The 13461-nt window shown below is 43.6% G+C and overlaps 2 protein-coding genes and 1 long non-coding RNA gene across 3 annotated transcripts; 2 read left to right on the plus strand and 1 right to left on the minus strand.

The window, feature by feature from the left end:
* Nucleotides 1–42: 42 nt before the first annotated feature.
* On the plus strand, nt 43–5586 carry LOC134092008 (transmembrane protein 82-like). Its single transcript, XM_062544797.1, has 6 exons — nt 43–276; nt 437–509; nt 832–1018; nt 1338–1755; nt 2318–2505; nt 4591–5586. The coding sequence occupies exons 1-6, from the start codon at nt 210–212 to the stop codon at nt 4630–4632; spliced, it is 975 nt and encodes a 324-aa protein (XP_062400781.1). The 5' UTR covers nt 43–209; the 3' UTR covers nt 4633–5586.
* LOC134092009 (uncharacterized) lies at nt 3413–8894 on the minus strand. The gene is made up of 3 exons (XR_009940153.1): nt 8677–8894; nt 8490–8569; nt 3413–3558 (listed from the first exon to the last, which is right to left on the minus strand). It is a non-coding gene; the product is annotated as an uncharacterized LOC134092009 (long non-coding RNA).
* fblim1 (filamin binding LIM protein 1) lies at nt 7897–13394 on the plus strand. The gene is made up of 8 exons (XM_062544795.1): nt 7897–8028; nt 9201–9550; nt 9852–10000; nt 11525–11645; nt 11778–11947; nt 12102–12280; nt 12470–12590; nt 12853–13394. Exons 2-8 carry the CDS (start codon nt 9205–9207, stop codon nt 12964–12966), a joined length of 1200 nt encoding a protein of 399 aa, XP_062400779.1. The 5' UTR covers nt 7897–8028; nt 9201–9204; the 3' UTR covers nt 12967–13394.
* The last annotated feature ends 67 nt before the right edge of the window (nt 13395–13461 follow it).

The raw sequence follows: 13461 nt of genomic DNA on the forward strand, positions 1-13461 counted from the left end.
AAGAGCGGTTATCTCCTTTGAGTTGAGTAATGTGACCTTTGTAGCTTGAGATAGATAATGGCAACATGAGCTCTGTGATCAGTGCTATGAAATGGATGCATGTCTGTGAAAAGAGTATTCTGTGTTTTGATGAAAGGATCCTTGATGGTTGAATCACTTGCCCAACATAAGAGCTGGACTGACCACCGACCACTTGTTACACTTGAAGCATGGCTTTTGGTGCTGTCATGGCGTGGCTGCCAATAGAGGACAACCCTGTGGTTTCCATTCTGCAAGGTAAGTGAGTGGTGATGTTTCACAATGAGAGTAATCACGAAAGAGCCCAAGTGATGATGTTTGTTGCTGTAGTAGTGTATACATAGTATGAAGTAGTATGTAGTAAATAGTATAAAATGTACACAAAATGTCCTGTAGTTAATGACTCTTTTGTTATCAGGAGTGGTTGGGGCTTGTGGAACAACTCTGATGTGTAATCTGTTTCGGGTGAGCCTGTTCGTCCGTTACACAAGGTGATTTTGAATTATATTTTATTTAAGCAATAAAAACAATAAAACATTTGGTATTGTTATGTTATGTAAATTTTGTAATAACATTGATGATATGAAACAAATTGTTGCCAAGTTGTCAAACCTTTTCCAGGCAAAACTGTTTCTGCAAAACTGTTATTGTTTGTCATTGTAAGTCTACTCTCAACCCTAAATCCAACAATTGTATGTTTGCTTGAGTGTTAAAACTGAAGAGCGAGACAGATTGAAATAGCATTATTAGTTACAGTGATATAATACACTCATGGGATCTGACCGAATTGGTCTCTTGACTTGTACTCCTCAGATACACACCAGCAGATGGCACTTCTGAGAGACCAAATGGTGAAACAAAGTCGATTGGTCGCCTTAGCAGTGGAATCCAATTCATTCTCCTCACAGGAGTTCTCTCCCTGGTGGGACCTCGCGTCTCTTCCCTGATAGTCCTGGAGTTCTGCCTCAGGGCCGTCCTGGCCTCGCTCATTTTTGGACAGGCAAGATTCCACAAAGCCCACATTAACCACACACACATATACCACATGCATATAATATTATTATTCAGTTATGGGGCGATACAATAATTGTTACATATAATCATTCCACCAATGGTTTTATCTCAAGGCACTATAAATCAGTGGTCACATTATGTTTGTAAGGAATTTCTCTCGTTATCTTGTGTCTATCGCCACACAGTTTTCTAGCTCAAACTTTTGCATTGTAAAACAATGCTGTGGTGGCCCTTCATATTATTGCTGGAGGAACATCTATGCCTGTGTACAATTAGATTGACATTCTCTCTATCTACTCCATCAGGGCAGCCTGCATGAAGTCACCAAGCAGTTCCTGATCCAGTGTCAGTTCTCGCTGGGCTGTGCGCTCACCTGCACTCTCCAGTACCTCCACGGAGGGGCCCCGCACCGCGGCCTCAGCCTCCTGCTGGCTGCTGGCCTCTGCTGGTTTCTGGCCAAGCAGGGCCAGCGCCTGTGGGCTCATGTGGGCCAGCTGTACCCCAAGCACTACTCCCGGCGCGACTGTGGCGTCTGCCTCACCCTCGTCTCCTCTCGGGACGCTCTGCTACCTACACTACGCCGCAGTGTCGTCATGGTCTTCACCATAGCCAGTGTGGCAGCCACTGCTGTGGTGTGTCAGCACTTCCTGTTGGGGGCGGAGGACCTGAGGTTTTGGGCACCAATGACCCTGTGCTACGTCTTACTGTTGCTTCGGGTATTGGGTAAGTGTGTGTGTGTGTGTGTGCACAGTGGTGTATTCTAGTTAGCTGTATAGTGGGTATACTGTGATCAACCCCAAATGTTAATATCTTTGCTGTGTGTGTGTGTGTGTGTGTGTGTGTGTGTGTGTGTGTGTGTGTGTGTGTGTGTGTGTGTGTGTGTGTGTGTGTGTGTGTGTGTGTGTGTGTGTGTAAGTATCTGACTGTAACCATTCATCAACCGACACCTTAGACAATCAGCTCAGAACAAAAGGTCTTCAAAAAACACTGGTCATGGTTCAGAGGCTTTGATGAATGCATGTGGGAGCCTTATCAACATGATAACATTAGGTTTGAATAAGAAAGTAGAGTGATTCCCGAAGGAAATGTGCATTTCAGAACTGCTGCTTGGGAGAAGATTCCAGCTTGTATTCACTCCATTCTAATTCATCTTGCTGCAATTTGTTGAGGAAGCTAATAATCATATCATAAGACAATGACCTCAAGATGCATAGAGATGAATAAAGAATTCACTTTGATCATATTGCACCTAGTTGAGTAAAGCTTTTTCTCTGTCTTTCCTCAGAGGACCAGCAGAATAGCCCGGGCGGCGAGGCGATGCTGCGGTCGGCAGGGCTCCGTGTGGTGGCCCTGTTTTTGTGGCTGCTGATGGTGGGCAACTTCACCGATGTGCTCCAGGTGCTGTTCTGCTTCCTGGGGGAGAGCGTCTGTCTGCTTCCCTCTCTGGGCCTCCTGCGTTCCACCGTGCCACCGGTGAGTTAGCCTGTGTGTGTGGCAGTCACATTTACTAACAGATAAGCAACTCACTATTGACAGACATCATCGGAACAAGTTTATATACACCACCAGTCAAAAGTTTGGAGATACACACATTTCCTTTTTGTTTTTACTATTTGTTCTGCCATACTTTGTCTTCCGTGTTGCTCTACATCATAGAGTCAAGGAAGTTTTTTTTATAAATATATAGCTTATATAAATTTTTCATATTTTGTATTCTCCATTATTTACCTTTATGACTTTGATACTTTTGCCATCATTAAGGACAACATAATTATTTTAAAAACGGCCAAAAACTGCTCGAAATGGGGAATTCCTTCAAGACTGATGGAATCCCATTTCAGGTGATTATATCAAGTTGGATGAGAACCTGAGCAAAATGTGTCTATATGCAAACTGGAAGTAAATTGCTGTCTACTTTAAATGGAATTTTTGCTTACATCATTTCACAGGTGCTATATGCTACATAACTTCCTGTATTGTTCTACTTTGTAAAAAAGTCTAAATAAAAAAAAAAACCATGGCGTGTCCAAACTTTTGACTGGTAGTGTACATGCCCAGGTTACTACTGTTGTAAAAGTCCTGTGCCCTGTCTCTTTTATGAAGTGGTCAATGTTCTAAATAAATACATTTAGGGCAGAAGCACTGAGGTTCACATATGACTTACAAATGGTGCAGTGATCTCAATTCCTCTTTTGTCAAAGACAGCTACATGCTACTAAGTGTTAGCTATACTCTACTGCAGGTATTTTTCTTAAAGGCGTTCTAAGCTATGTTGGGAAATGTCACTTCTGTTGACAGTCAAAAAATTAGAGAGCTACTGTATAGCTCACTTCTCCCTCCCCCTCCCCCCGCGCAATTGATTGTTTGTGATTACCTGGAATAGTTTGTTATGCTTTTATGGCCCAGATTGAACCAGGTTGGTTTTGTTGCTGTGTTTGGAGACTGGGCTGTCCACACAGACCATTTTTTTTTTAAATAGTGTATTCGGGGCACAAGCAGCTATAGTGGATGGTGAGGTGATGTTTGCTGTGTGACAAAAAAAAATAGTTTAGAAACCAGTGGGGTGTCCTACGAAGCTCGATTAGTGCCTTAGCGAGGTATGTTGCGCTCAAAACCAGGGTATGCTGTCATACGAAAGTGGATTTGTTTTAGCGTCGCTGTATCACCATGGTATCTTATGCTCGCAACCAAACCTGCTCGGGAGCGGGTTATGTGCTTAGTTATAGCTCAAATCGTGAAATATCACCGCCCTCTGACCAATTCTAACCAATCCATTATCTTGAACAACGAAGTTATCTCACGTGTGCTAATCTGTCATACTTTGAACAGGTTCGGCCCCGCCTCTGCAAACATTTTGAATCTCGAAGGCGCTTTTAAGTATGTTGTGCGTGCAAATATGTCACTACTGTGGACATGCACGCCATACAATATCTGATGACCATCGACTTTTTGATGTTATAGGTTAGACACTAAAAAAGACCACCCTAGATTTCGCTACCGCTCATAAATGCGGAAGTAATCGTTTTTAAACCTAGGCTGTGTGCGTCTCCACGTTTCCCGATTGGTCAAAATCACCCCAACCACGAGAACGCGCACAGATCTGAGCTGAAAGCCTAGTTTGACAAATTTATCACATACCTGCTGTCGTAGGATCACTTAACTTAATACCCGAGTTGAGGCTTTGTGTAGCCTCGATATGTCTAGATAACCTAGATTTGTCTAACTTGCTTCGTAGGACACCCCACAGGTTACATCGCTTAGAGCGCCTTTAACTAGGACAAGGGCACTAACAGCTACTTTCTGTCTATCCTACATAGCAAGGCAGTACGTTAGTAATTAGAAGGGGAAATCAACTCACAGCACTGCATTTGAGTTTTGGTCCCCTGTAATACAGGACTATAAACTTGGTTGATATTGTTTTTGTTTTGGTTCATTGTGATCTTTATTTGTTACTTTCATTGTTTTACTGATGATGATGTAAAATATGTGTTTTATGTAAGTGCTCTCTATGGCATGGGTGTGTTTCTAAAGGCTGTGTTTATTATGTTCCTTCTTAAGGAAGACGACCAGGATCCTCATGGCCCATCATCCTCTGAATGACAACAGGCTTCAGTTGCTCACACAGCCGACTGTGGCATGACTAATTGACTGAACCCATTGCACAAGACCGCTACTCCTGTACGTCGTGATATGGTCCCATGTTCATGCTCTGTAATGTGGACTCAACCTGTTTTATCTGCAGGCCATGCAGACTTATTATGTAACCTTTCACTCATTAACCAGGTGGAATGGCACATGGGTGTGGCACAGGTCCTGGTAGGGCCAAAGCTCTGACAATGACAATGACTCAAACACATAGAGCAGGGGCTCTCCAATGCCACAGGAAATCATTCCTAAGATTTTTTTTCCTTTAAAGACACAGGCTTACAGTCTGTGATGACAGGAATAGCAAGGAATGCCATGGGTAAACGAGACTCAGTGGTTGCAGAGAAAGTATTAACATAAAACACAACGGGGTTATGGTTAGAGGACATTGTTAAGAGAACTGCTCTGTGAACAGAGAGGGAATTGTATGTCAAGGCCACACTGCTCAGCTGGTTCATGAGAACAGCCTATACTGCACAGTCAGCAGAACCATCCGAACAGAAGAAGACTCTTGTGCAGTAATCAACCTCAGCTCCTGGCTGTTTCAATCATGGACAAGGAAATGTGGTAACTATCTCAGGCTCCCACTAAACTCCATGGCCGGCGTGCAGGGGGGAAGCACCATACAGTGGTCTAAAAATGTTGAACTTCTCGTCAAATTTCAAGTCTTCACAGAATTAAAATATCTAGAATAACAAAAGCATACCTCAACAAAGCATTCACACACTCAATTAGTGGTTTGGAAGGATAGTGAGTTTGATTTAGAGCAGTTTTGTTTTCCTGTGTTAAATGCAGCTGTGGTCTAATGGACACCTTGAAATTGTGATTAAATTATTGAAAAAAAAAAAATCTAGAATATTCACAGTATTTTGATGTGTTCAATGCCATATTAAATGTGAAAACCTCTAATCATTGACTGGTCATATTTATTATCAGTGAAAGAATAGGATGTTTGGATTAGCTTTCGTTTACAGTGAAAATGCAGACATAGACACACTGGCATCTTCTAAAGACAATTTACTACATACTGTACTTTTAAAGGTATACTATGCAGGATTGGCGATTTCATCACCGGTTTCGCTTTTATTATCGCTCGTTTTATGCTTGCATATTTCTCTGCAGAGCTTCCCCTACAGCTTTAGCGTGTATATTTGACAAAACTCCTCAATCGGTCAGTCTGCCGTGCCTTTTCATGAGACTTTACATGACACTTCCTGGAGTAGAGCATGGGTGCGTGCCCGGTGCCTCCTGAAGTTGCAAGTGTGGTTTTACCGCTACAGACCACTAGAGCGGCCAAAAAAACCACTGTTCGACCGGTAATGACTCATTTAATCATATATAACAGTATGGAACGAATTGATTAACTGAAAAACGTTGCATAGTATACCTTTAATGTCACTCACTAATACAGTTTAAACTCAAATGTGAGTCAAGTCCAGACACACACACACACACACACACACACACACACACACACACACACACACATGCACTATGACTCATTTTCCTCACACACATCGAGCTTACTAAATAAACAAGGATGAAATGATATCTCAATCAGCATAATTGTGTGATATCCTGTTTTGGGGTGTCAGAGGCATATTCAAAACCCATTTCCTTGCCATTTGTCCTCTGCACAACAGGACAAAAGTGATAGTGTGCTATCTGCATATAGCACAACCAATATGGAGAGATTCTTGCACACAAACACAACATAAGAACTGCTCCTCCAATTCTTCTCTAGTTGCAGGTTTTGGCAGCTAAAGTGATGGTGAGGAGGAGGAGCTTGTGCTGGCGGGGATGATGTCATTGCTGGGCATGCTCCCTCCTGCTGCTGTGACATCACTGTGGCATTCCATTCTTCAGACACTGGAACAACACAACCCCCCGACCCAAGCCCCTCCCCCTGATTCTTAACCCTGTAGCCCCCTTACCTAATATTGGTTTACACCTCACCCTTTCTATCTCATCTCTTTCGATTCTTTTCTCTCTCTCACTCCATTTTCATGAGTCTGTACCCTCTTTTCACTCAATCCCTCCTTCAGCCCCCCACCCCCTACTATTCCTTTCTTCTTTTGGTGTCTTTTTTCCTTCCCTTGCTCCAGATTCCAGAGTCAGTGAAGGAAACTCTAGCTTCCCAAGGTTACGGTCCATTCAAAGCCAAAATATTTGCTGATAGGACTGATAAATATGAAGAGGGGGGCACTTACGTTCTTAGTGGCTTAGTATACCACATACAAATGTATTCACTATTCTTTTCTTCTTATCATTACCTTTTGCCTCTCAGTTGGACAATCCTTGCCTTTTCCCTACTTTCTTGCTTTAAGGAATCTGTTTGCAGTCTCACTTTATACCCCCATGAACTGACCTGAGCTCCTGAGATCTGTCTGAGCCTGCCTCGTTTTGGATATTATCCTTTGTTTTGATTTCTCGCAGACACAAAACAACAGGAAAACTGTGTAAAATGGATGCTTCAAGAAAAGGAAAAAAACTAACAAGAGGCAATAGCATTGGCATTGGGGGATGGGAGGAGAAAAATGAAGGGGAACAGAAAAAAAGAGAGAGGGCAGACTCGATGAGGGAGGTAGAGAAAATAAAAGTGACAGAACAATGAGAGGGAGAGAGGAATAGGGGCACGCAGAGAAAAGAAGTAGAGGGGCAAAGCTGGAAAAGGCAGGTACAGTCACATCCTGCTGAATTCTGAGATAAAGGAGAGGAAAGGAGGGGGGATGTGTATTTGTGTGTGTGTGCGTGCGTGCGTGCGTGCGTGCCTGTGTGCGTGTATGCACACGCATGCCTTCTAGTAGAGCATGCTTTTTAGCATGTACTTTACATCATGTATTAACTTTCAGTGCTTGTGGTTTAGTGCATGTCTCATAGCTTATAGTATGTTTTCATGAGTGGTTGTGATATCTGTGTGTGTGCGTGTGTGTATGCGTGTGTACTAAAACTTTATGACTAGATGATTTTTGTGTGTTGATGACTGTGCATGTGTCACCCATTTTAGTGGGCTTTGTCAGTGATGAACTGTTTACCTTTTACGGCTGGGAAAGGAGTGTTGTCACTCAGCGGGGGAGAGGGAGGGAGCAGGAGTGTAGGAGGGAGGGAGGGAGGAAGAGTGGGAGAGAGAGAGGGAGGGAGGCGAGCAGTGGAGGAAAAGGAGTGGCTTTCTGTAGATAGCTGCCCGCTCTACGACAGCCCTCTCTCTTACTCTTTCAGTGACGGCCCTGTGAGTGACACCAGTGGGGCCGACCGGGAGCTTCAAGATTCAGAAGGAGTGAAAGAGAGGGAGAGGAAGAGAGAAAAAGAGGAGGACTACAGACCAGAGGGTTAACACTGGTTCCCCAACAGGTATGTAGAATGGGCTTTGCACATTGAGTTATGCAATTCTTTTCTCTCAGGAAACAGTGATCTCACTTTAGTTTCTCAATAGTTGACAAAATGGTGAATATGATGAAACGGTGCCAACTGGACCAGAGGGAACAGTGGGGGAGAGGATTGTGCTTGTGGGCTTAAGAATTACTGTGATTTACACAGTATAGTCATTCCTGCATTTTAAGTATACTTAGCACATACAGCACACACAGTAGCCTATAAGTACACACATGCACATAGACATACATTTGTTTATATGTGTTTGTGTGTGTGTGTGTGTGTTTTGTATTGTCTAATAAAGACACAGTATCAATATTTACTGTTAAATGAGACTATACAAATGCCTGAGATGTCATTCTTGTTTGAGTGTGAAAGGCATTGGTATCTCTCTATTATACCAATAGCTTTACATTAAGGTGATCACACCATACACTTACCCCACGCAAGAGGTCCTCCATAAGTGCCAGTACCCATCTCTGACCACACATTCTAGCAGGGCCGAGTCCAGGTGCATTACCTAAAGATGAACACATTTCTGATTTACAGTTACTGTAAGTCTTCATTTGAAAATAAGAGCAAATTGAGAAATTACATGACATAGAACAATCTGAAGCCAGTACTCACTTTCTTAAACCCTACTTTCATAAATACAATGTTCAAATGAATAAACATGACTCTATTGCAGCAGAGACACTGTTATTCTTTTGCATGTGTGTGAGAGGGAGGGAGACAGAGTGGGGGTGGTTTGAGTAAATGATTATAGTTGGTGTGAGGAAATGTGTCCCATGGGTGGGTCTCCACTGACCAGCTTGATCATAAATGGGTGTTAAAAAGCCTTGCGTTCTCTTTCTGGATGCTTAGATAAACCACAATGTTCCACTGCCTGCTCAGATAATAGAAAAACAGGAAAAAGCATGGCTTTTTTTTTAACAACATGTCCAAGTTACTAATAATACTCCTGAAATATGGCAGCAACATGAAACAAAGTTGCATTTCATGATTGTTTGGGTTGCAATACAGAATAGCTTTCTTTAGAAAAAAATAAAAATAAAAAAACCCTCTGCATGTTATAGCAAACCTGTAAATGAGAATGAAGTATGGCAGACACGGAGCAGTTTTTACTAACCCCCTCCATGCTGCCGCTCCAGCACCATGATGTCTGCAGCACCCCCAAAGAGGATGGTGTCCTCAGTGTTCATCACTCTGGCCTCACCGTACCGCGCCACCGTCACACCCAACTCCCACATCCACAGCACTAAGGCCAGAGACTCCGGCCCGCCCCTCAGCCCTGGCTACAGCACCAGCGAGCCCCAGCTGGCCCAGCGCCGGCCCTCTTCCACCTCGCAAGATGGACACAGGAGGACACAGATGCCCTCGCCGTCCCCAACTTCAGCCCCTGAACCTATTCCAGCACTCCCCTCACCTGCGCCAACCATGGGAAAGGACAGGGGCCCTGCCCCCAAACAGGAGTCGGCTACAGCAGAAACCTTCTCTGATGGTAACCACCTGCCGGACAATACAGATTTAGTCAAAATGTAGAATTAACCTTAAATATGTACAAACATATGTGGAATCAGTATGCAGTATGCACTCTCCCTCTTTCTGACTCGTCCTTATACTGCAAGCAAGCAAGCAAGCAATATTGTTCAGGGAAAGGTGGCAACATATTTGTGTGTTGTGCAAAAGGAGTTAAAGTATTTCAGTCAACATTAGTGTGCCTGTGCTTGTGATGGGCAGATGGAAAAACCCACCATGTTCATCCAACCACCCTCCACCCCACTGTGATCTTGTTCTACCAGAGTTTTTTCCCCCTCCGCCCCCTGTGACGTCTCCCGCTGCCCTCTCGGCTGGTCCTGCCATTCCCCCACCACTTCCTCCATCCATGCAGAGCCCCCACCCCAGCCTCCCTCACCTCCAGCACGCTACACCCACTGCCACAACAGCTGAGGTAAGTCATCTTGGCCTCGAGAACCACGTACTCCCCCCACAACCATTCCCACCCCAAGACCAGCATATACTCACCATCGGAACCCACAGAGGGAATCCAACAGCATGTTGTGACAGCACATTTTTGCAGAATTTCCAGTGGATTTTGGAGAACTTGTGGTGCTCTAGAGAGCAGTGTCAAATAAGTACATCTGCAGATGAGATTAGGGGTTGGGGGGGTGGGGGGTGGTACGTGAAGGCAGCTGAGCTGCAGTTGTTTTTTAGGAGACAAGCGTGACCTGGGCTTTGTTGTCTCTGTGTTTTTAGCCTTACCAAAAGAAACAGAGCATTTAACCAAATACACACATCTCGGCTGCTTTTCTCCAGCTCAGTGAAATTTAACGCTCCCTCTTGCGCCATTATTGTGGGTTCAGTCTTGTGGCAGATGCAATGAAAACAGTGGCCACTGTAGCTCCCTAATCTCGGGCACCGATGCTGGGAGCATAGTGTTCCCTCATCGGGTCAGAGGGGAATTCACACATTTCTGTTCACAACTCACCCAGGCCATGGGGCCCTGCGACTGTTCAGCTATGTTGGTTGAGCTCAGCAAACAGCATTCCTCCCTATAGAAATACACAATGTTTTTAAAAATGCAAAGATTTGAGTTCAGCTCCATCTATGGCAACAAGTGTTCTCTGCGTTAAGCAGATTTGCCTATGCTATTTGTTTAACGTTTCCTGTGAAACCATCAAGACACACAAAAAGGTGCATGTCTACAACACAGGACTTTAAGGAGGTTGAAGGGAGTACACAATATAGGCATTAGATTGGAAACCTCAAATTGGAAATCAATTGTTATATTGAATAGTGAAATGGTGACATAAGATAAGATAAGACTTCTTTATTGTCATTGTACAATATGCAATGCAATTCACATGCCCCCAAGAACCAGTATTGACTAAAGTAGATCAAATAAATAATAAAATAGTCAAATAGATAGTAAGATAAGTATAATAGAATAGTAACTACTCTTCCTGCACTGTCATCCTCCCATTTCCACATCACACATATTTGAATCTCAAGCGTCTTCATGCCAATGCAGTTAAAAAGAGAAGTATATGTGTTCGGGTTTGCTATAACCTCAGAGTTCATTCTGGTGATGGCTTTGGGATGAAAACTGTTCACGAGTCTTGTGGTGTGTGTTGTTATGGACCTGTAGCATTTCCTGGAGGGTAACAGTTCAAACTGGTGATGGGCAGGATGGAATGTAGCCTACTACAATACTGACAGATGAAGAGGCATTCATTAATCTACAGTGATCCATTATGTAACATTCTGATTAGCATAATTTCTTGACTCAAGGCCATCTTCAGGAGCAGTGCCAATCATCACATCCGTTTTTTTCTCCCTGGATGAAACACATCACAATCTCCAAAATTCAAAGATTGATTGAAGCCTGGGCAGTGATTCAGTTGAATGGTGTGGAGTTTTTACAAAGCGGCTAGCTGTCGTCGTGCTCTGAACCATCGTAACCTCTCTCACAAAGGCAGGAGCTCCCGCTGAGAAACAGCTTGAGGAGAGACACCCCTCTGGTGGAGACGAGAAAAATGAACAGCCTCAGACATGGCCGGACGACACAAGGGACGACGTGGGGCTAGAGAGCAGAGGTGAATGGCAGCACAAAGTTAAAGGTTAAAACGTAGTTCTAGCCAATTCAGTTTATTCTTATCCGTTTGCTTTTTCCATCAGTTTTCATTTGTGCATGCCATGGCTTGCTTTAATTCTAATTTGTTTGTCAGATCTGTGTGGCTTTTGCAGAAAATCAGTGGCTCTGAGTGAACCTGCCATCGAGGCCCTAAACAGGACGTACCATGCCACTTGTTTCCAGTGTCGACAATGTCACATCCCCCTGGCTGGCAAACTCTACTATAACAAAGCTGGGATACCACTCTGTGAGGACTGCTACCAGGTGTGTGCTACTGTGTTTAACTACTTCTGTTGTAACAACAAGTCAGACCTAAACTGGCAAACGACAAGCTGGTTTCACACTGGTTCCATGGGAACCTATGCATATGCATAGAGGAATTATACAATACCACTTAACTATTCTCAATCCTTCAAAGGCCAGCCTGGAGCCCTGCTGGGCCTGCGGTGAGGTCATCAAGGATCATGTGATTCGTGCCTTGGAACGAGCCTATCATCCACCTTGCTTCGTATGTACAACGTGCAAGCAGCCAATTGGGGAACAGAGATTTGCACAGGGAGAAGTTGGGGAGGTGTACTGCCTTCAGGACTACTACAGGTACACAATTGACAGAATAGTGCTAAGTTTGAAAATTCAAACGATTAAATTTAACTAAACTTATTACACAGATGCTTATGTATAGCCTAATTGTCTGACCTGACACTAATGAAGGAGTTATCTGAAACATGCAAAAGTGGGGTGGTCTAACAATCACTTGCTTTTTTTTTTTTTTTTTAAATAATGCAGGAAGTATGCCCCACAGTGTAGTGCCTGTGATCTGCTGATCATTCCAAGAGAGGACGGCACAGACAGCTTCACAGTGGAGTGTCTTGGACGTTCCTTCCATGAAGAGTGCTATCGTTGTGAGGTAGAGCACATACGTATCTGATACAAATCGAAGTATAGTAGTGTTGTCCGTATGTCTATATCAGTGAGTCTGTATGCATGTGCCAAATGAGTCGCCTAAGGCATTGTGTGTGTGTGTGTGTGTGTGTGTGTGTGTGTGTGTGTGTGTGTGTGTGTGTGTGTGTGTGTGTGTGTGTGTGTGTGTGTGTGTGTGTGTGTGTGTCTCTCAAATTTAAATTTGGATTTTACAGCACACTGAAATGCCCTCCCTCTCCCTCTTACAGGTCTGCAGGGTTGTTCTCTCTCCGGAGCCTAATGAGCAGGGTTGTCACCCACTGGAGGGGCAGATCCTCTGTAAACCCTGCCACTTGACACTGGTCCAAGGGGCACAGCAATGAGGCCAAGCTCAAGGCCAGAAGCAAACCAAACAAGAGCAACCCTAAGATGAGATGGAGCAAGGAGAAGGATGATATAGCCTAAAGCAAATTCTATGCTGATGGAGCATCACACTTTGTGGGAGATTCGTGGGAACCACTGAAAATTACAATGTGTTTATATTTTTGTGGAAACTCATATTCTTGTTCATATCAAATGTATGTAGCCTAAGCCTAACATTTTGTCTAATGTAGCAAGCAACCCATCTATTTTTTCACATAGGCTAGCTTAGTTTGCACATTTTGTGAGCACCATCAATTTAATTGCACCAAAGATATTTATTCATTAAATCATACACATTTTTGGTATTTTCTATATTAAATGAATACATCGAACATCCCTGTTTTTTCACTTAATTCAGAAAAATAAAGTAAAATATTGGTCATGGTCACACAGTTATTTCTGCCCTTTTTTTCAGGTTAGGCTATTTCAGTGTGTTAAATATGAAATGTGCCCTG

The sequence above is a fragment of the Sardina pilchardus genome, chromosome 9 (assembly GCF_963854185.1).
Source record: "Sardina pilchardus chromosome 9, fSarPil1.1, whole genome shotgun sequence".
In the NCBI taxonomy this organism is placed as follows: domain Eukaryota; kingdom Metazoa; phylum Chordata; class Actinopteri; order Clupeiformes; family Clupeidae; genus Sardina; species Sardina pilchardus.